Source organism: Cydia fagiglandana, chromosome Z, assembly GCF_963556715.1.
Source record: "Cydia fagiglandana chromosome Z, ilCydFagi1.1, whole genome shotgun sequence".
NCBI classification, from domain to species: Eukaryota; Metazoa; Arthropoda; class Insecta; order Lepidoptera; family Tortricidae; genus Cydia; species Cydia fagiglandana.
In genome coordinates, this window is record NC_085959.1 from 31,031,096 (window position 1) to 31,053,516 (window position 22,421).

Sequence of the window (22,421 nt, forward strand, 5' to 3'; positions counted from 1 at the left end):
AATTCTTAACAGTCACCTGGCGCGTCACATTCACGACGATTGTATAACCCCCACCGCACCTTTCCCGTCTCACTCCGCACGAGCTGAAGCCGTCACTCATCAGCTATCACCTGGTAGGACGAAGACGTGGTTATTGTGCTTCGCAAATAAAACACAAACGACAAAGTATCGGAAATTGGAGTTTGTAATGGGTAAGTACTCTTTATCCTGGAGTCGATATCTTGCAAATTATGTAACCTATCGCATTACTATCAAGATATGTAACGTAAACAATAGTTTAGTTTTATATGCCTAAGTATGGAGTTCATCAAGCTAATACATTTTGTGTATTCGCGATATAACTGCCATTTTCCCCATCACCTGCATATCGTCCACCTGGCTAAAACTGCCAGGTGGCTGAGATTTTGCGGCAGGTTAATGTCACTGATACCACAACTAATACTCGTAACTATATAATTATATAGCGGTTATATCGCTTTTGTGTGTTAATTTAGGAATAAAAACTATCCTGTCTGTTAAAGCTGCATATTATTGAAATTTTTGTACTTTTGTCTTAAGTCTCGTTAACCTGTCCAAAAAAGTCAGGTGAATGATGCAATGGCAGGTGAACGAAGCGTCCTTCACCTGCCATATGACAGGTGATCGATAATTATTTAAAATCCACGTTACATATACTCAAACTAGATTTGTGAGGTCCCACGGGAAAAGGTACCTTATGAGGGTTTTTAGTTTTAGACATATATTAAAATGTTTTGTAAAAAGTATAAGTATATGCAGATTAGTCCCGTTCTTGTCAAAACCCAGTTCTGATGATGGGATCTATGAAGAATCGAGGGAACTCCTCAAATCTTAAAGGCATACATATAGTGATTTTTGTGTTTTTATTTACAAATCAAGCATATACATTCACAAAAGTGACATTGGATGAAGTGGAACTGCTGATGAAGATCAGAACGAAACTCTTCAACGACGCGTAGTTCACGTTTGGCGATTTGTCCTCTTCGTTATGTTTGTTAAGCAAGATAAGTTTATAAGCTGCATTTTTGTCAATCTCGAGTTCTGATGATGGGATCCATGAGGAATCGAGGGAACTCCTCAAATCTTAAAGGCATACATATAGTGATTTTTGTGTTTTTATTTACAAATCAAGCATATACATTCACAAAAGTGACATTGGATGAAGTGGAACTGCTGATGAAGATCAGAACGGAACTCTTCAACGATGCATAGTTCACGTTTGGCGATTTGTCCTCTTCGTTATGTTTGTTAAGCAAGATAAGTTTATAAGCTGCATTTTTGTCAATCTCGAGTTCTGATGATGGGATCCATGAGGAATCGAGGGAACTCCTCAAACCTTAAAGGCATGCGTATAGTGACTTTTGGATTTACATCAGAAAATCAAGCATTTTCATTAAAAACTGTCGCATTTGATGAAGTGGAACTGCTGATGATGATTAGAACAGAACTCTTCAATGATGCATAGTACACGTTTGGCGATTTAGATTTTGACTTGGATTGGGACTGGGGCTGGGACCCGGACCCAGACTCGGGCCCGGACTCGGACCCGGACTGTGACTCGGACCCGGACCTAGACTCAAACCCGGAGTCGGACCTGGACCTGGATCCCGGCTCTTATCTGAACCTGAACCCGGACCTAACCTGACCTGACCTTGCACCAAACCTGAGTTCCACTAGGTACTGCGAGGGTTCAGCATCAGCTCTATCTTGGGTACTGCCCTCCCAAGTCCTCATCAAAACGTGTCGAATGACCAAAACAGCGTGTGTCTATGTTGCACCAAACCTGAGTTCCACTAGGTGTTGCGAGGGTTCAGCATCAGCTGTATCTTGGGTACTGCCCTCCTAAGTCCTCATCAAGACGTGTCGAATGACCAAAACAGCGTGTGTCTATGTTGTACCAAACCTGAGTTCCACTAGGTACTGCGAGGGTTCAGCATCAGCTCTATCTTGGGTACTGCTTTTCCAAGTGCTCATCATGACGTGTTGGATGACCCAAACAGCGTGTGTCTATGTTGCACCAAACCTGAGTTCCACTACGTGCTGCGAGGGTTCAGCATCAGCTCTATCTTGGGTACTGCCCTCCCAAGTCCTCATCAAAACGTGTCGAATGACCAAAACAGCGTGTGTCTATGTTGGACCAAACCTGAGTTCCACTAGGTGCTGCGAGGGTTCAGCATCAGCTGTATTCTTGGGTACTGCCCTCCCAAGTCCTCATCAAGACGTGTCGAATGACCAGAACAGCGTGTGTCTATGTTGCACCAAAACTGAGTTCCACTAGGTACTGCGAGGGTTCAGCATCAGCTCTATCTGGGGTACTGCTCTCTCAAGTGCTCATCAAGACGTGTTGGATGACCAAAACAGTGTGTGTCTATGTTGCACCAAACCTGAGTTCCACTAGGTGCTGCGAGGGTTCAGCATCAGCTCTATCTTGGGTACTGCTCTTCCAAGTGCTCATCAAGACGTGTTGGATGACCAAAACAGCATGTGTCTATGTTGCACCAAACCTGAGTTCCACTAGGTGCTGCGAGGGTTCAGCATCAGCTCTATCTTGGGTACTGCCCTCCCAAGTCCTCATCAAAACGTGTCGAATGACCAAAACAGCGTGTGTCTATGTTGCACCAAACCAGAGTTCCACTAGTTACTGCGAGGGTTCAGCATCAGCTCTATCTTGGGTACTGCTCTTCCAAGTGCTCATCAAGACGTGTTGGATGACCAAAACAGCGTGTGTCTATGTTGCACCAAACCTGAGTTCCACTAGGTGCTGCGAGGGTTCAGCATCAGCTCGATCTTGGGTACTGCCCTCCCAAGTCCTCATCAAAACGTGTCGAATGACCAAAACAGCGTGTGTCTATGTTGCACCAAACCTGAGTTCCACTAGGTGCTGCGAGGGTTCAGCATCAGCTGTATCTTGGGTACTGCCCTCCCAAGTCCTCATCAAGACGTGTCGAATGATCAAAACAGCGTGAGTCTATGTTGCACCAAACCTGAGTTCCACTAGGTACTGCGAGGGTTCGGCATCAGCTCTATCTTGGGTACTGCCCTCCCAAGTCCTCATGAAGACGTGTCGAATGACCAAAACAGCGTGTGTCTATGTTGCATCAAACCTGAGTTCCACTAGGTACTGCGATGGTCCAGCATCAGCTCTATCTTGAGTTCTGCTCTCCCAAGTGCTCACCAAGACGAGTTGGATGACCAAAACTGCATGTGCCTATGTTGCACCAAACCTGAGTTCCACTAGGTACTGCCAGGGTGAATAGACAGTAAGATTGTATGTTTACTTATTCACAGAAACTTGTTGTTAAATTGGGAATCGAATCGAAGGTGAGGTGGGTCAGAATCCAAAATTTTAATCATCATGGTGGACAATAAGGTCCCTTTTTACAGAAGATGACACATTTCTCGATTATTTTTAGAAGGCATTGAAAATGATGTGGTGGACAGGTGGATGACACTCATTACAGGTGAACGATGACAAGAAACCAGGTTAACGGCAACGGACACAGGTTAATGACGCCTCTCGATAACCTGTCAATATTTTCATTGGAATTTGTACTTATTTCTCGATAACCTGCTTCTACTATCGATAACCTGGAGACAAAATATCTTTCACCTGTCCTTGATATCATTAACCTGAATTTCAAACGCCTATATCTCCTAAACTAATTGAAGGAATTGCTTCCCTTCCACATTTTCTAATAGTTAAAGTTGCCTTTTAACGATCCCAATAAAAAAAAATGCGAAAATGCAAAATTTTTGAAAAACGTTAACGTTAACCTGGCGGTGCCAACTTTTTGAGAAACGACCACAGAAATACTCGATCAAACTCTACTAACTACATCGTTGAAGTACGAAATGCGAATATTATATCTACAGCGAGTTGACTTGTATCTCGGACCTTCTCGGACCAACATTTCAGGGCTATAAACCGCGGAAATCGAAGTTCGCAAATTGCGAGTATTTTGCTCTGTCACTCCAATTACACCTTCATTGGAGTAAAAGAGAAAGATCCCCGCTATTTGCGAATTTCGGTTTTCGCGGTAGCCCCTCATTAGTCGACACGTTTTCTGCAGTTACTGCTGTTTGTGGGCGACCGCTCCTTGGGTCATCTTCGAGGATTTTTAGTTTTACCCCTTTTAAATTCCCTAAACCATCTAATGGAATGGAATTGATGGAATGGAACAGAGTGCCCTAATGCTGATTAAGTATAATCGCTGTAAACTTAGTTGTTCGGTTAAACCAAATTTAAAATCATAAAATGTAAAAGCACGCAAATGTTCCCGGTTCAGTTTCATCGTTTCAAAGAATAACCGCGGGAACGGTCATAGTCGGTGAACGAATATACAGTCATAGTAAAATGACTGCAACAGGTTTTTTTTCTTTAAGCTAATTGGCCACTTGTGTTCTATTTTTGAATAGCTTTTTATAGACGTAGAATACGGTGCGGTTCATTTTTAGGGTTCCGTAGCCAAATGGCAAAAAACGGAACCCTTATGGATTCGTCATGTCTGTCTGTCTGTCTGTCTGTCCGTCTGTATGTCACAGCCACTTTTTCCCGAATCTATAAGAACTAAGTATACTGTTGAAACTTGGTAAGTAGAAGTAGATGTATTCTGTGAACCGCATTAAGATTTTCACACAAAAATAGAAAATAAACTCTCCAAACTGGTAAAATGTGTGCCCCCCCTGTAACTTCTAAAATAAAAGAATAATAAAACTAAAAAATATATATGATGTACATTACTATGCAAACTTCCACCGAAAATTGGTTTGAAAGAGATCTAGTAAGTAGTTTTTTTAATACGTCATAAATCGTAAACCGCAATTTTATTAGGTTACTTGCTGCTACGGAACCCTTCATGGGCGAGTCCGACTCGCACTTAGCCGCTTTTTAATTTTCGAGCATCTCAAAACTTATCGAGTGACTTACGTCTTGTAACCTATCGTATTACATATAGAAAGTCGAAAATATCTTATACCTTCGAGGTGTAAACAGATACAAATGTATCTGTTTATGCAAATGAAACAAGTTTTTAGTTAGTAGGTACCTAAATATGTAGGTAGTTAATATCATTTCTGTCTCTGTCAATTGGAATTCAAAACCAACGACGGTTTCTAAATACTAATCTAATAAAGACATGACTCGAATAATTACTTCGTGTGATAAACATCCGTAAATTTATGTATCTAACTACCTATTTCGGAACCTAGACAACAAGTCAGGCGTGTTTTTATATCCCTGATATTAGAAATACAGTTTTATTGCCCAATTTAGCATTCAATCATTGTGCTGTTGTACCAATTTTGTACTAAAATAGCAGATCTTTGGTACAAATAGGGCAATGTAATAGTCATTTTTGTATCGGCGATATAAAAAGGTTTAGGTACTTTAAACGCATACAAACATTAGCATTTATAACAGTCGGTTTAGCAATTAACAGTGTTTTATACATTTCGCACCAGGTACAAGTCCAAAATGCTTTTGTCACCGGCAAAATAACTATGGTTGTGTCAGAGTTCTACGTCAGTGTTAATTAAATCTTACAATTTATCAACAAGCCGCGAGTTCCGTATTTAAATAATGTGTTTTTGGAGATGATGAAATCTTACCGGCCCATAAAATTCTTTTGTTTTCCTTTGTGCCACACTGTTATCTCCAAGTGGTTGTCGTCGTACTGGTACAGGTTGAACCTCTCACACCAAGTTGGCTTAGATTTTGGAACTTGTTTCGATTTGCGAGTTTCATTACCTAATCTGTAACAAAATTTTGTGTTAAAGATTTCACTTTTGGTTGCACCATCAATCGATGCAATGTATGATTCAATCATAATAAAAATAGCATCTAGAAACTAGAAATAACATATTTAACATAATAGCTCCTATATGCAACTTCTTCATTGAGAATAACCTCACAATATATGCTAAACATAGTCGGTTAGGCTATTGAGCATCTCAAACATATACTTGCTAGCATACACATGAAAAACAATGTATATATTTCTTCGTTACTTAGACAGGTTGAAAATAGCAGGTAGGTACAATGCTTTCAAAATGTACTTTCGCAACTTTTGTGGGTGACGAATCTGCGTGACCCCGGGGTTTGTAGCAAACGGCGTGTCCAATCTGTTTTGATGCAATAACCAAGACGGAAAATCAACAGTTTTTTTCATGATACTTTAGCTGTTTTTTTTCTACTATTTGCCCATCTATCCAAGGACCGTGTAGGTAACGGCGCATGAAGTCTACCAATTTAAAAACCTCCTATTTTAATACTTTTTGTGTCAGAATGTTTTTAACACTTAATCTTAAACTTACCTAAACTTGCAATACAGTCCATTGGAGCCGGTAGAGGGCCCATAAGGTAAGTCTTTGGCGTCGACTAATGTTACATTCACAGTAGATTTCCACGATCTTCTGAGAATGTCAAATCTCCTGTTTTTCCATACATACTGGAACAAGATTAAAAATTACGAAATAAAAATTTGGTACACTATGGGCATAATTAAACTTTTAAGCAGGTGAGACATGTTTTAGTTAGTTTACGTGTCGAGCCAACAGTGGCTACGTCTAGGTCCGCTAAAAGATTTTTTGAAAAATTGTAGAGCTTATTTAAATTATAATACGTTTGCTATATGAATAGCAATCTTGAGGGCTTTCTCTAGTAACTTCACCGATTCGAAACTTGGTTAAACAACAACTTTCGCACCATAAAAAACATCACGAAATTGCTTCTACAAAAATGTGCACCTAATGTTATTTTCGATTGAACTAATCGATTACTTTTTTTAAATTAACTATAAATTACAATTCAATAACAATGATTCCTGCGATCCCGGGCATGCATGCATGGCTCAGTTCTAGGCGAGCTGCGTACGGAGACTGCACCTTAACCATAATTTCGACCGAGAACAAAATTTATCCTGCCCTAACAACTCCGCATATTTTAAGAAGAAGAGTTCATGAATATGCAAAATAAAAAATATTATATTTTGCTTATAAAATGCATAGGTATTTTAAAGTATGTACCACGATGATAGTCGCCGAATTTTACATCCACATCCACGGGCTCATTAAGACGATGCGAAAACTCGCATGCGAGTTTCATTACATTACGGTTTTTGATCGGTCGGTTGAATTGGACGTAACCAACAGTCCGCAATGTAACTAAAATCGCATGAGAGTTCGCGCGCTGGCTAAATCAGCCCTAATAGGCGCCTTTACGGCGTCGACTAATGTTACATTCACAGTAGATTTCCACGATCTTCTGAGAATGTCAAATCTCCTGTTTTTCCATACATACTGGAACAAGATTAAAAATTACGAAATAAAAATTTGGTACACTATGGGCATAATTAAACTTTTAAGCAGGTGAGACATGTTTTAGTTAGTTTACGTGTCGAGCCAACAGTGGCTACGTCTAGGTCCGCTAAAAGATTTTTTGAAAAATTGTAGAGCTTATTTAAATTATAATACGTTTGCTATATGAATAGCAATCTTGAGGGCTTTCTCTAGTAACTTCACCGATTCGAAACTTGGTTAAACAACAACTTTCGCACCATAAAAAACATCACGAAATTGCTTCTACAAAAATGTGCACCTAATGTTATTTTCGATTGAACTAATCGATTACTTTTTTTAAATTAACTATAAATTACAATTCAATAACAATGATTCCTGCGATCCCGGGCATGCATGCATGGCTCAGTTCTAGGCGAGCTGCGTACGGAGACTGCACCTTAACCATAATTTCGACCGAGAACAAAATTTATCCTGCCCTGACAACTCCGCATATTTTAAGAAGAAGAGTTCATGAATATGCAAAATAAAAAATATTATATTTTGCTTATAAAATGCATAGGTATTTTAAAGTATGTACCACGATGATAGTCGCCGAATTTTACATCCACATCCACGGGCTCATTAAGACGATGCGAAAACTCGCATGCGAGTTTCATTACATTACGGTTTTTGATCGGTCGGTTGAATTGGACGTAACCAACAGTCCGCAATGTAACTAAAATCGCATGAGAGTTCGCGCGCTGGCTAAATCAGCCCTAATAGGCGCCTTTACCTTATGCACTTTTTTTCCATGATCCCTGAGCAGGGAAAGTCCGGAGCCGATGCGCTCCATGAACTCCGTGGAGACTGCCAGCGGCGCCGGCGCCAGCGGGTCCATCGCCAAGCCTTCCGGGACAGCAAATGACCTGCACACAAACATTACCACACTGCTGAGTTTCACCGCTCTAAACTTTGTTCATTTGTAAATAGCTAAACACAGGGTCGCACGTTTTCTAATCACAACAAAACGTAAATACTAACAATGGCATACTGGCTCCGCCGGCCGGCTTTATTTTTAGTTTAGATGTAAAATTTAGTTAAGATGAAAATAATAAAACGGTTTGCCGTGGTCTTTCGTACAACCAATCTGACCTACGCCACTGAATAATAAATTACTAACTAAATACAATTTATGTTATCTTCACCTGGGGCCCGTCCAAACAATGTCCATCCATACCATAGCCGAGGACAATACAAAATAAAATAAAACACTACTTTTTAAAACACCATTAATAAAAAAAATTAATTACATTTGAATTCAAAACTCATTGAGCATGAAAAAACACCTGCTTTACAACTTAGAAATCAAGCGTGTCGACTACTCTGACTTACGGACGTTTCCATCTAAATGACGTATAATCATTTGATCATGTCATTATATACCTACTAACAGCCGCAGGCGTCGATCTCTATTCAGGTTTTTCTATTTTGTATACCTTTATAGGCATTCTCGACTGCTCTTATAATAATATTATATTATTATGAATAAAACTTTAAAAACATGCCTGTCTTTGTTAACCCCAAAAATAAATATTGCTGCTGGTAAGTATCTACATATAGGTACATTATACAGGGTCATTTTTGGACCGTTTGCCATACCGTGTATGGTGATTAGGTAGGTCATACTGAACAACTTTTTCTATGGGACCAACCCCCAAACCCCAAAAAAAATTGGCCTTCCCATAGAAAACGTGGATATCCACTCAATCAAAATGTGTGAACGGCCAAAAACTTTTTTATGATTTCGGAGTTGGTCCCATAGAAAAAGTGGTTCAGTATGGGCTACCTAATCACCTCGCACAATATGGCTAACGGTCCAAAAATAACCCTGTATGTTATAGGCAGAGTAGAGCGGGGTCAATCGAACCTTTGGGCAAATATGTATCGTCAATTGGACCCATTCTATCTGATATAGTGCAATTAAAATAAATCCTTAATACATATTTTGTCAAATCTTTGCGGAACTCATATATAGTAACAGCACCAGTCATGGGACATTTAAGAGGAAATTTGGAGTATTTATGATATTTCCCGTATACATGTAAATGGTCTACCGCTTAGCGTGTTAAAAGATGAAAGTCCTATCCGTCTTTCATGTTTTAGGCGTGTTGTATGAAAGATACAGCAATTAGTTTCCACATATTTAACAAATTAAAACTATGCTTTTTTCTCCAGTCATGGACACCAAAGCTCCAGTAATGGGCCCCCGGTAATGGACGTGGATCCAGTAATGGGCTCCCTATAATGGACATTGCTCTATCAGTATAAAATATTGAAATGGGGAATAAGTTACGACAAAAAAATAAATTTTTGGTATAAGCTTTTATCGCTGAATGTATTTTTCTTTCCACAGCCAATTATTATTGTATTAGATCCATCGAGGCAATTCTAATATACCCAAACACAATTAGTTAGGGTTTATTGCGATAAAGTTCCCACCTCCACCACCACCTCCTGTCTCCATCATCAGATTAGGTCCATGTTATCATAATATTGCATTATCATCCGATTTGCATACTTAATTACGTACTTACACAAAATTTCAACTGAATCGGAAATCGAAAAGTGGCTCAAATTCAGCTACCAAGATTGGACCCACACTAACTAACAGGGCAAGTTAAATAAAAGTTTGGAAAAACGATATTAATTTATCCGAAGTCCGAGAATACCTCCTGATTGACATATTTCGTAACTACATTTTACTTCTGTATTGTTTAAACATGAAATTATGGCATGGCAAGCATCATTCTGTCAATTGTCCCATCATAGGAGGTACGCAGTTTTACAGCTCCTATAATGGGATTGGGCCAAATACCACTATTTTTTTACATCTGTGGAGTCACAACATAGTGTGTTGTATACCTTATCTCATGGTAAATTCAATTAACAAAACACATTCTAGTTTTCATCAAGTATTAATTAATTGAAATTTAATAAATTAACTCACCTCTCTTAGCGAAGTTGTTAAGAATTCGTAGTGGTATTTTTTTCAGTGACACGACAACTTTAGGGTTGACGCCAATTTCTTAAAAAGCAACCAAATTTAATGAAACTTCAAACTGAAACAGCTCTAGGACTCTTATTTATGATAATATACAGCCAGTGTTTATAAACTACTTTTAGATACTTATTTTATGTTTTTTTGTCCCATTACTGGTTCCACGCCCATTATAGGGTATACTACTATAGTCATATCTCATCATATAACTGTACTTAGGGAGGGACGCAAAGCCAATTATCATTTACGTGCAGGTACTTAAATGATAACTGACTTTTACGGATTGTGGAAACAATTATGTATATACAGTTAGCGACAAATCGACTATGTTTTTTAATACCAATGGATTTATGTTTTACTCATGATTAAGTTTCATATAGGTCCAGGTCAGGTTATACATAATTATGGCTGTGTAGTACGGTGAAATAGTTATCGTAAACACTAAACATCATTTAATGTAAATACGTTTAAAAATGATTACTAGTTAGATATACATTTATGTAGGTAGGTACTTACATGTCTTCTTAATAAACATGTAATACTTAGCTGAGTCTAAGTTACTCGTAAGCAACACATTAAATAGTTTTCACTTGAAGTAGTACCTATAAAACTACAAAATAACGAGGTAAACCGATTTCGAGTCCTAAGTGTAACTTACATTACGCACATAGGTCAGTATTTTCCACCACAAAATAGCACTGCGATTCATGCTTGCTATTTAGAAATAACCAGTTTATAAATAGTCATTTATGATCAGTTTGCCGAATAACACTACACTACACTTCCTATAATAGTTTAATGTTCTCACATTAAGCATGATAAATATTATTGTTTTCTCTAGACTTCGCTATTTTCACGGGGTTTTTATAGGTACGCAAATAGTTCACTCAAACAGCACCGCCTCACTTGTAGTACTAGAACGACTAGAACCCATCACAACCGCGTACGAGTATAGTTTACTTACTGTGTTTGTACTTAGTTTGGACTGTTTGAAGGCTTTGGGACATAGAGGCTAGTCGTGAACCCGTTTTACACGTGATAACTGATATTTTAGTCGTCTACGTCTAGTTCCGGCTCTCACACAGCGGAGTCGCATAAGCATCTTGGCAAAGAGCACACGGTCAATCGACAAAAACAGCGGTCGGCAACCTTTTAGCAGCCAAGGGCCACATACTAGTTAAGGAAGTTGTCGCGGGTCGCACTTTGTTAATATGTGTGACTTTATCAGACATTATTGTTTGACAATATTAGTCCCAGTCTCAGTTTGGCAAAAATATTGTATACCTAGTCTTAAAGTGTCTTTTTGAAATAAATAAATTAAAAAAGAACCTCAAAAAGTCAGGGGAGTTTGCGGGCCGCTTGTTCCCGACCGCTGGGTAAAGCAGGCCACTGACGAGCCTTCCAAATCGATGCCGTTATAATGGATTCATCCAAATGGACGGCATCCTAATATTTAAACATTGTACGTTTTTGATTTTCACGGACCGATTTTGGATTGCAGCCACGCAATTGGGACTGTTGGAAGGCTCGTCAGTGGCCACCTTTACAATAACTAGAAGTGAATCATTGTCAAATACAGTTAAACAGAATGACGATGGCGTGAGTAAATTAGTAGACGACATCACTTACAAATAACCATGACTAGCAAATTCCATCACCGTTGAACAGAATAAATTTTAACTTTATTGGAAAGTTAAGGGAATAATAACGAGGTAAATTTATTTATATAGTCACTTTTGTAACGATGTAAGTCTTAGGTATGTACCCTAACTGTTTTGTGCCCAGCTATTAATTATGGTAAATAAAAAGCACGATTTACACCTTGCTTTTAATTATTACAGTCTAACCGTATTACATATTATAGTTATTTACGTAACCGATATATTTTATTGTATGATCTTGATTTGTGTGACCAAATGAGTTCATTTGGCCTGATTTTAGAATTCCTTGTAATCCGATTCATCGAACAAATAGGAAAAAACGAGTTCATGTGTTCCGATCGGTAGGACGAAGCGGAACTACATTTCCTGGTGATCCGATTAATCGAACCAACCGGAAAAAAAGTTCATGTGGTCCGATTGGTAGGACAAAGGCAGTAGGACCACGTGGCCAAAGCAGTTTATGCCGCAAAAAACGTTTATTACGACACTCTCAAGAATAAAATAAGAATAAAAAAGAAGTTTAGTTTGTACGGAATCCTCGGTTGGCGGTATCATAGAATGCAAGCATTGTTATTGCTGCAACTCCCAGAATTAATTTGCACGAACGTTCGTCATGTTATCAATATACAACAATGTACCTACCTACCTACCTATAACAGATCCATTAAGGTTTAATGGAAATCTCCGTTCGCAATCGGATTAAGGAGCACCCGTAGGTACCTATTGCAAAAAAATACTAATTTGAGCGGGAAAATACGGCAATCTTATCATGCAGACAGTAATACAAGTTTATTATTGTTCGATTTAATAAATAAGCTTAATATTTTGCACAAGTCTCATGGATCATTCCAAGAAAAAACTGGTGTGCCACAAAAGGTACGTCATCGTTGAATTGCCAGTCTACATAAGTATATACTATACCTACATCAAAATTTTTAATAGGAAGAAACACGAATTCACAATAATTAATTAGCCTAGAATAAAATAGCGAGTGTTTATTTTTTGGAATTCGATTCCCGGGCGAGACAAGCGAAAATGAGCTATAATAACTTAAGGTTTTAAGGCACTTTCCCTCCAGAGCCCATCATTTTTTTGTATGCCGTATAATTGGACCTAATTGTTATTAAATAAATAAATAAATAAATAAATATTGGGGACATCTTACGCAGATCAACCTAGCCCCAAACTAAGCAAAGCTTGTACTATGGGTGCTAGGCGACGATATATATACTTATATATAGATAAATACATACTTATATACATAGAAAACACCCATGACTCAGGAACAAATATTAGTGTTCATCACACAAATAAATGCCCTTACTGGGATTCGAACCCAGGACCATCGGCTTAGCAGGCAGGGTCACTACCCACTAGGCCAGACCGGTATTAAATCGGGATCCTTGAGAAATTGAGATAAATAATCTAATATTTTAATATTCTATGTTGAGTAAATAAGTACCTACACTATAGGTATACTCCAAGAAACATTAGGTACAAAGGTCTAAAAAAATACGGTAACATCATGATTTATACTGTGTAAAAAAAACCGGGCAAGTGCGAGTCGGACTCGCGCACGAAGGGTTCCGTACCATAAAGCAAAAAAAAAACGGGAAAAAAATGCAAAAAGAAAACGTATCCAAGTACTGACCACGCCCGACGTTGCTTAACTTTGGTCAAAAATCACGTTTGCTGTATGGGAGCCCAACTTAAATCTTTATTTTATTCTGTTTTTAGTATTTGTTGTTATAGCGGCAACAGAAATACATCATCTGTGAAAATTTCAACTGTCTAATAGCTATCACGGTTCGTGAGATACAGCCTGGTGACAGACAGACGGACAGACGGACGGACGGACAGCGAAGTCTTAGTAATAGGGTCCCGTTTTACCCTTTGGGTACGGAACCCTAAAAAATGTAACCGGTTTTACATATTCCCTCTTTTAGCAATATTATTTCTGCTTCCGTTGCTCATCGTTATATTTAGCGACAAATTATCTAAGCTAAATTAATAACCATAATTAAAACACGTTTAACGTAAACAGTCAGGGGACTCATGAATTGTCGTCTCAATCACTCATGTGATATCCTTATTCGGAGGTAACGTTAACTACAGTTAATGACTATATACCAAGGTCTTGGTTTTTATACGAAACGTCGATTTCCTGTTGGGTTCAATATTAAATTTGTACTTGGGCCGTGACGCCATCTTTCAATGCCAAGAAACGTCCGAGCACAAGTCGCCGCTTTCTTGGACTACTCGCACCGATCTGAGAGCAAGCAATGCTGTCACGATAGAATAGAGATAGGTAATGCAGTCTTCGTAGAAAATAAAAAATAAGTAAGATTAGTCTTGCTTAATTTAGGCAATGTGTATTTTTTATCTAACCCATTATAGTTACAATCTTCCCAGGCAATACAATATGGGTATTTATTATTCAACTATAGAAGCTACATATAAAACTTATATTAAATAAGGACCCCGCGGCATTGTGCCAAAGATGCTGGCAGCATTCCCTCGCTGATTGGCGATACTAATGCGCTGCGAGTGAAAGCTGCCAGCACTCTGGTCACCGGTAATATTAGTTATTTACGATACAAGTGCGAAATTCGCAACGAGGGGCGAATTTTAAAACACGACCGAAGGAGCGTAAAATAAGTATATTTAAAATTTAAACACCCGCAACATTTTTAACATAAACAAGAGTCATATAGCTATAGCTAATTACACGCTAATTAGAGCTACATAAGTTTGACATTTAATTAATTACTGTCTTGTATTAAAAGAAATGGCACTATACCAGAGTAAGTATAACCATTAATTTAACCCACAATATAAACTCACAACTTAACACACGCCATTTTACACAGATATCTAATTTGCATTCATACATTTCTTCATGGCTAATAAGAGTAATAAGCTTTCAAGTTGCTTTGGTGACGTGACATGACGAGGTTCCTTCTGAACCTACTAAAGATGTTGAAGATGGTATTGTCCCCGTGGTCTCGGAGAAGACTGGTTAAAGTTGTCATCAACATCTTCTAGCCGCGCGAGTCTTTGAACTTCGTCTTGTTTATCAGTTTCGTGTATCGTGTCGACACAACAACACTCTCGATATTCGAATTATATATCACACTTTTATACTATCGACAGTCAGCGTCAGTCAGGACTTAATCGCGTGTATATAATTAAGTTATAAGTGATATGAGTCCCGTTTTGTAATTTTTATGATAATCATCATGATAATTGAAATCAGGGTTGGGACTTGGGAGCAATGTTACTGTATCAAAATGTTTTTATTTTTATTACTAACAACTCTTTCTATATAGGAGGCCAAAGCATACATGCGCAATTATGAGGGGCAATTATGGAAAGATATATCTTTCCATATAATCGTAATCTTTCCAAGGAAGTTAAAAGGCCTCAAATTACAATGAAATTTTGTGATTGATTGTGAGTGATTGTTCAACTTGGAATAAAACTCATCTAAATAGCATTGACGGAATTAGAGAGGTAATACAAAATTGATTATTTATTATTCCTTATTATTTTACTATTGTAATATTAATACGCATACGTACCCTAATAATGGGGCTGTGGTCATCAGCGCCCCTGTATAAAAAGATAAAGTACTTACGTCCAAGCCTGCAGCATCGAGCGTTGTCGTACATTGCCGTTACTTTTCTCAAGCGCCCGTGCCTCACTTACGACAACATTGTGATTTGATTTAGTATGTAAATTATATACATTATTCAAAGATTTCGCGTCAGTTAACTGTTGTCCGTCAGAGGAGCCACTGTTGTCCACCGTCCGCGACAATTTACTTCCGTTACGTGGAGAGGGTAGATCTCTCAACTGCGAATCCGTTTGTTTACAATTTTCAATGGTAGTGTGAGACTCCTCATTCGCGCCACATTCTAAATGAGATTTCGTACTAAAATGAACTTTTTTTTTAAATGACATCGCAAATCGAATTTAAATTAATACGAATAAGTAAATAATACACATAAGAAAACAAAACGTGTTTGTATTCTCGAGACCGTTTGTGTTTAACTGTTTACTACCATCACTAAACAAAGTCAAGAATACTATCGAAGGTTCATAAAAAAAAAGCAAATAATTAGGTAAAACCAGAATGACACAATTATTTGCTCACGACAACGTTCCGACTGAACGATTTGAGTATCCGCGGAAGTACTTATCTCTCGACGTCGACTAGCCATAATGGACTATTATTTGATAAATACGATGCCACTAACTAATCAAACTGGGAGTCGTTAAAATTAAATTAAGTCGATCGTTGCACTGTGCTTACCTGTTGTCAGGCAGTCGAGCTTGTTGGAGGTGCACAGACGACTGAATCACAGACCACGGGTCAATTGAGCCGATCGACGGAGGGATTTCCACTTTGCGGTTCTCAACATCTTAGTTTTTTTCCGAAGGTTAATCCGTGTTCACATGTTTGTGACGAGAATAGTTTGAGTTCTCACATGAAGCGCGAACAGCGTAAGAGAGTGCGCCCGCGCCGGCTGCACCGAACAACAATAAGTGACCCCAGCGCACCCGCACGCCGCGCCGTTAACATACGTGGATTATCTATTCCAATTATTGAAATCGCTTCGAACGTGGCCATCGTAATTAATGCACTTTAAACTGCATTGCGTTAACTTGTTGAGTAATACCGATTATATGTTAATTTCTTAACGATTTAAATGAATTTGATCGAATTCATTGTCCTCTTCTAAGGAAAACTTAGGAGACACATGCTACACTTTGTGACACCTACTTACTTAATATTATGTATCTAGCTTCTGGTTAACATAAGGGAGAGTGCGGTGAGATGGGATACGTAATCCACTCTATTGAATTTTAAAGCATCGTTTTTTTGTTTAAATTTATTTAGTTTTAGTTTTTTTGTCTTCTTAAATTAAGTGACATCATGTATCATATCAGTAAAATAATAATAGTAATAAAAACCACGATAATGAATACTACATACATACCTTGTGCATTTGGTCAATGAACTATATACAGACAATAGACAACTGACTACGATTCATGGGGGATGTATTATAAATTCATTATACGCGACATAATCGATATTCATGGTTTTATTTAAATGACTATGCGTGAGCAAAAATACACTTTTTAGGGTTCTGTATCTCAAAAGGAAAAAAAACAGAACCCTGATAGGATAACTTTGTTGTCAGTCCGTCTGTATGTCAAAATTCTTCATTTCGGGAGAGCGTGGGTGGAGGGGAGGTATAGGCACTGGTCCCACCGCGAGCTAGTAACACGAACAAAAGATAAGCACTCCCGTGTAAATAAAAGAGACACGGCGATATTTATAGTTACTCGCCCAGCGGTGAGCTATAAATATCGCCGTGTCTCTTTTATTTACACGGGAGTGCTTATCTTTTGTTCGTGTTTATAGCCGATAGCTCATAGCTTACTAGCTCGCGGTGGGACCAGTGCCATAGAGTTGAAAGCTTCTAAGTTAAAGTAAAAACCATACGGCCGTTTATGCTGCAAAAAATAGTATTTTATACAATCGTGATATAATAGAGAGCTTTTCAGCCGAGTACCGTGTTTAGGCAACAAAGTTTGCTGAGTTGCCTAAGTGAGGTACGAGATTTAAAAGCTTGATTTACTTAATCACTATTGTATACAATACCTTTTCTACGAGTCAACCAAAAATAATACTTTAAACTAGTCATATAGATAGACAAACAAACCAAAAGTATGCCCAATGAGACCCTGGTGCTTGCTCCTAGCTAAATTAAATTTAACTTTTTTTCTGGATTTTGGCCACTGTAGGCTATGGAAACTAACAAACAACGCTCAGTGGTTTCGTAGTCTATTATGGATGTTTAAAATAGATTTAAATATTATTTTTATTTTTATTTAATTCTTTAAAAAAAAAATTTCAACTATTTTTTAATTTATTTTATTTAGTTTCTGTTTGTTGAAAATTAAAATTATTATGGATGTTGCTATATTAAGGGTATCCCATGCGCGTTTCTGACTTATGAAGAAATTGTTTCTACTATACAACCTAATATAAATAATTCATTTGTGCTATGGTTTTATTTCGTCCTTTTGACCGCGGCAAGCTGTGATTGGTCAATTTTATTATAGTTGACTAGACATTGTAGTTCATTATAGTTAAGTTGGGAGCCCATACAGGTGAGTAGGGAGTTGACGAGCAAGAAAACGTATATTTCGACACTCTCAAATTTATAGTAAGTATACATCCCATTGATCTAGAACTATAAAAGGTAAGTTATATTTTTAACCTACTTTACAAGTACATAGGTACATACAGGGAAAAATCTTATAACTATAAATTTGTAAATAAAAATATTGTTTTTGTACAGCATCTTCGGTGGGCGAGTCATTTCCACTTGTCCGTTTTATTAAGGAGTTTCAACTCCTTTTTCACCACGTTAGGGGATGAATTTGAAATTAGTTTTCTTGTAATTTGATTTAATTCCTTTTTGCATAGCTTCAAGTTCCTAGCTTAAAATAAAATTTGCACCCAAGACGAATTTTCATCCCCTTTTCAACCCCTTTAGGGGTTGAATTTCCAAAACCATTGTAATTACTTTGTTTTTGTAATCAGCTATTACGCCTTTCTAAGAAGTTTCAAAGCATTTGTAATGGATTCATACTTTCAACACCTTTTTTAACCCTGTTAGCGTTTTGTAAAATGCATCCCGCATTTTACAAAACGCTGAAATCACTTTTCCTGTCTTTTAATAATGTCCCCAAATACAAAGATTCAAGTCCCGCATTCGGAATTTTTTTTGATAAGCATACATACTTTGAACCCCTTTTTTCACCACCTTAGGGGATATATTTTCAAAAACGCTGAAATTAGTTTTATTGTATGTTAATTTACTACCTTTTGCAAAGTTTCAAGTTCCTAGCTTAAAATAAAATTTGCACCCCAAGACGAACTTTTATCCCCTTTTTAACCCCCTTAGGGGTTGGTTTTCCAAAAACGTTGCAATTACTTTTTTGTAATCAGCTGTTATGCCTTTCTAAGAAGTTTCAAAGCATTTGTAATGGATTCAAACTTTCAAACCCTTTTTAACCCTGTTAGGGGATGATTTTTACAAAACGCCGAAATTACTTTTCCTGTCTTCTAATAATATCCCCAAATACAAAGATTCAAGTCCCGCGCTAAAAAAAAATATTTGATATCCATACAAACTTTTAACCCCTTTTTCACCACTTTAGCGGATACATTTTCAACAACGCTGAAATTGGTTTTCTTGTATTTTAATTCAATACCTTTTTGCAAAGTGTCAAGTCCCTAGCTTAAAATAAAATTTGCACCCTAAGACGAACTTTCATCCCCTTTTTAACCCCTTAGGGGTTGAATTTCCAAAAACGTTGCAACAATTTTTGTTGTAATCGGCTATTATGCCTTTCTAAGAAGTTTCAAAGCATTGGTAATGGATTCAAATTTTCAACCCCTTTTTAACCCTGTTAGGGAATGAATTTTACAAAACGCTGAAATTACTTTTCCGGTCTTCTAATAATATCTCCAAATACAATGATTCAAGTCCCGTGCTCAAAAAAATATTTGATATCCATACAAAATTTCAACCCCTTTCTCACCACCGTAGGGGATGAATTTTCAAAAACGCTGAAATTAGTTTTCTTATTCCAAGCTTAAAATAAAACTTGACCCCATACACACTTTCATCCCCTTTTTCAAATTTCAACTTTCTATCTTTTGTAATTTCGGCTCTGCGTTGATGAATCAGTCAGTCAGTCAGGACACTTGCATTTATATAAATGGAAATGGTGTTTAGCAAAAATGAGTCATCCCACATCCATTTTGCAATAAAATGACAATTTTAAGCGTCAATATTTTGAGTTGACATCTTATTGACACATTATTGCGTATCAGCATCCATATACAGAGTGTCCCAAACTTATGGGACATGAAGGTGAAGTACCTTAAATATCGTAGATAGTGTATTTTGCTCAAAGAAGACTTTATGTTATTTTTAAAAGTTAGTAATTCTGCATTCATAGATTTTCTAAAAATTACTTGCTTCGTTTGGGAATCGAACCGACTTAAATGTCAAAAAAAAATCACCCTACTTTTATGATGCCAATCGAAAGAATAGCTAAAAAATAATAACTCTGCTTAAGTAACATTGTATTTTAAAAGAAAGGAACAACGTGAAATTAATCATTTTAATCAAATTAAAAACATACATGAAACTGCCGTAGTCAATTAAGTGGGTATTTTGTTTTGTAAATTAATTAATTAAATGCTCAAAATGTGATCCCTCTTATCTTACGCAAATCGCCAATCTTTTAATGAGTCCGCTGCCTGTTGATTTTCTTATCATATGGTGCAACTCAAAGAGTAGTATAATCATTTTACGTTGTTCCTTTCTTTTAAAATACAATGTTACTTAAGTAGAGTTATTATTTTTTAGCTATTCTTTCGATTGGCATCATAAAAGTAAGGTGATTTTTTTTTGACATTTAAGTCGGTTCGATTCCCAGACGAAGCAAGTAATTTTTAGAAAATCCATGAATGCAGAATTACTAACTTTTAAAAATAACATAAAGTCTTCTTTGAGCAAAATACACTATCTACGATATTTAAGGTACTTCCCCTTCATGTCCCATAAGTTTGGGACACCTGTATAAGATAGAAGATGATACTAACTAATAGCCCCCGTTCAAGGCATCCTAATTTGATTGGCGGGTTCAACTACGGAACCCTACACCGAGCATGGCCCTACATACTCTTGGCCGGTTTTCTTATTGGAGACATGGCCAATGTATGAATGCCCCTATGAATAGAGGGTTCAAATCATGCCTCAAAACCTACCTCAATAAAAAATATACAAATTAAATACGAAAGGATTTATCAATTTGATAATTTCATCCGAATCTACAGGGTGATTTCAGGGTCGTGGAGCAAGAGAACAAAACATCATACAGAATTCAAAGATGAGCCTATAATAATATTGCTATTATTGTTTATCATTATCACCAATGACAATGATTATGTTTCAGATGACAAGTCGAAAAAACATTTTTGCATACAGTTTGGTCACCCTGCTCAAGTGACGTCTTGTCGCTTTCCATACAGAGCGTATGCTGAGTATGTCAAAAGTCATAGGGCGACTATGATTACTAGGTACCTTAACAGCAACACTCCTAACTGTACATCGGTGGACTTTATTACAAAGGCATAAGGTTCACCGATGTACAGTTAACAGTGTGGGCGATTGTAGAAGATTATAAAATAATTTTACTTGAAAAATAGAAAATATAATTATCTTTTGATCAAAGACGTGGGCCATACCTACTGAAAGTTTCTGGATTCTGATATATGAGAAGACTTATTTTTCTAAGTGGCAGGAATTTTCAATATGTCCTGAGTACTAGCAGGTTTATGCATTTTATGATATTGTGGATCATTTACAGAGTAAGAAAAAGTGGTTCTGGACCCAGAAACCACCTTGATCCTCCACCTAATTGGCGACTTCTGCTTCGCTTACCTACATAAGTAAATCTAAGAAAAACATACAGACTAAAACATTTAGCGAATGTATTAACTGTACTTACCATAACATTACGAGTATTATGCTCTTATGATTTTAATATTTTTGTCCATCCGAAACACAAGCACACGCGATTCTTTAATAACTTGCGGCGAATAACTACTTTAACCTTAAGTCACATTCTTGAACGCAAATCGGCAACTGTAAGTACCTACTGTTTAAAAACTTGTTAACGTACACGTTACGTACGCCCGTATGCACCCAGTACAGGAGTTGACATTGAAAAGCAGTTGGATTTTCAATGAGGTCTTCAAATGCACCCCACCACCAATCTGTTATTAGCTCATTACAGGTAGTATTTTTAGTGATAGGAATAATAAAAATGATATACATAGATATAATTTAAACGTATGCTAATATGTTTAGTACACCTTGATGCCACGGTTAGTCAGGGTCGAAGACACACCGGTTAGCCAACTGATTCAAAATATGACTGGTACCTTTCTCTACGATCTCACTCAGCGAACATTAGGCTTCACAGTTGCAAAATAAAAAGATAGAACTGATACGCATTAGCCAATCAATAATACTACCTAATACCTATACTACTTTCACCTCGCTTTCAGTGGGCTGTGGGCTTGCCTAAACTTAAATACTCAGATCTACGGTACCTTGAAACTGTAAAAAAAAACAACTTCTAATAGGTAGGTAAGTGAAAAAAAGATACGGCCGCAAAAAATGTCGATTTCTATACTATCAAGGGAATCAATATAGGGTAGGTAAGTACCTACGAGAAGTCTCGTTGACCTAATACTATGAAATTTGGCAAGTACCTAATTTCTTCACTGCAAGGCTGCACTGCACACC

General features: G+C 37.4%; 1 protein-coding gene across 6 annotated transcripts in view; it reads right to left on the reverse strand.

Moving 5' to 3' along the window:
- LOC134678849 (multiple C2 and transmembrane domain-containing protein-like) overlaps nt 1–22,421 on the reverse strand; it is a 59,179-nt gene that overhangs the window by 21,300 nt on the left and 15,458 nt on the right. The window contains exons 1-4 of one of the 6 annotated variants that reach the window (XM_063537561.1): nt 16,328–16,536; nt 8,087–8,219; nt 6,331–6,464; nt 5,626–5,769 (exon numbers count right to left, since the gene is read on the reverse strand). In XM_063537561.1, coding sequence (XP_063393631.1) covers nt 5,626–5,769; nt 6,331–6,464; nt 8,087–8,191 — 383 coding nt within the window. In that variant the 5' untranslated portion in view covers nt 8,192–8,219; nt 16,328–16,536. Of the gene's footprint in view, nt 1–5,625; nt 5,770–6,330; nt 6,465–8,086; nt 8,220–8,498; nt 8,540–11,009; nt 11,036–15,649; nt 15,996–16,327; nt 16,537–22,421 lie in introns of those variants that run through there. The other 5 variants (XM_063537555.1, XM_063537556.1, XM_063537558.1 and 2 more) reach the window with 5 other exon arrangements.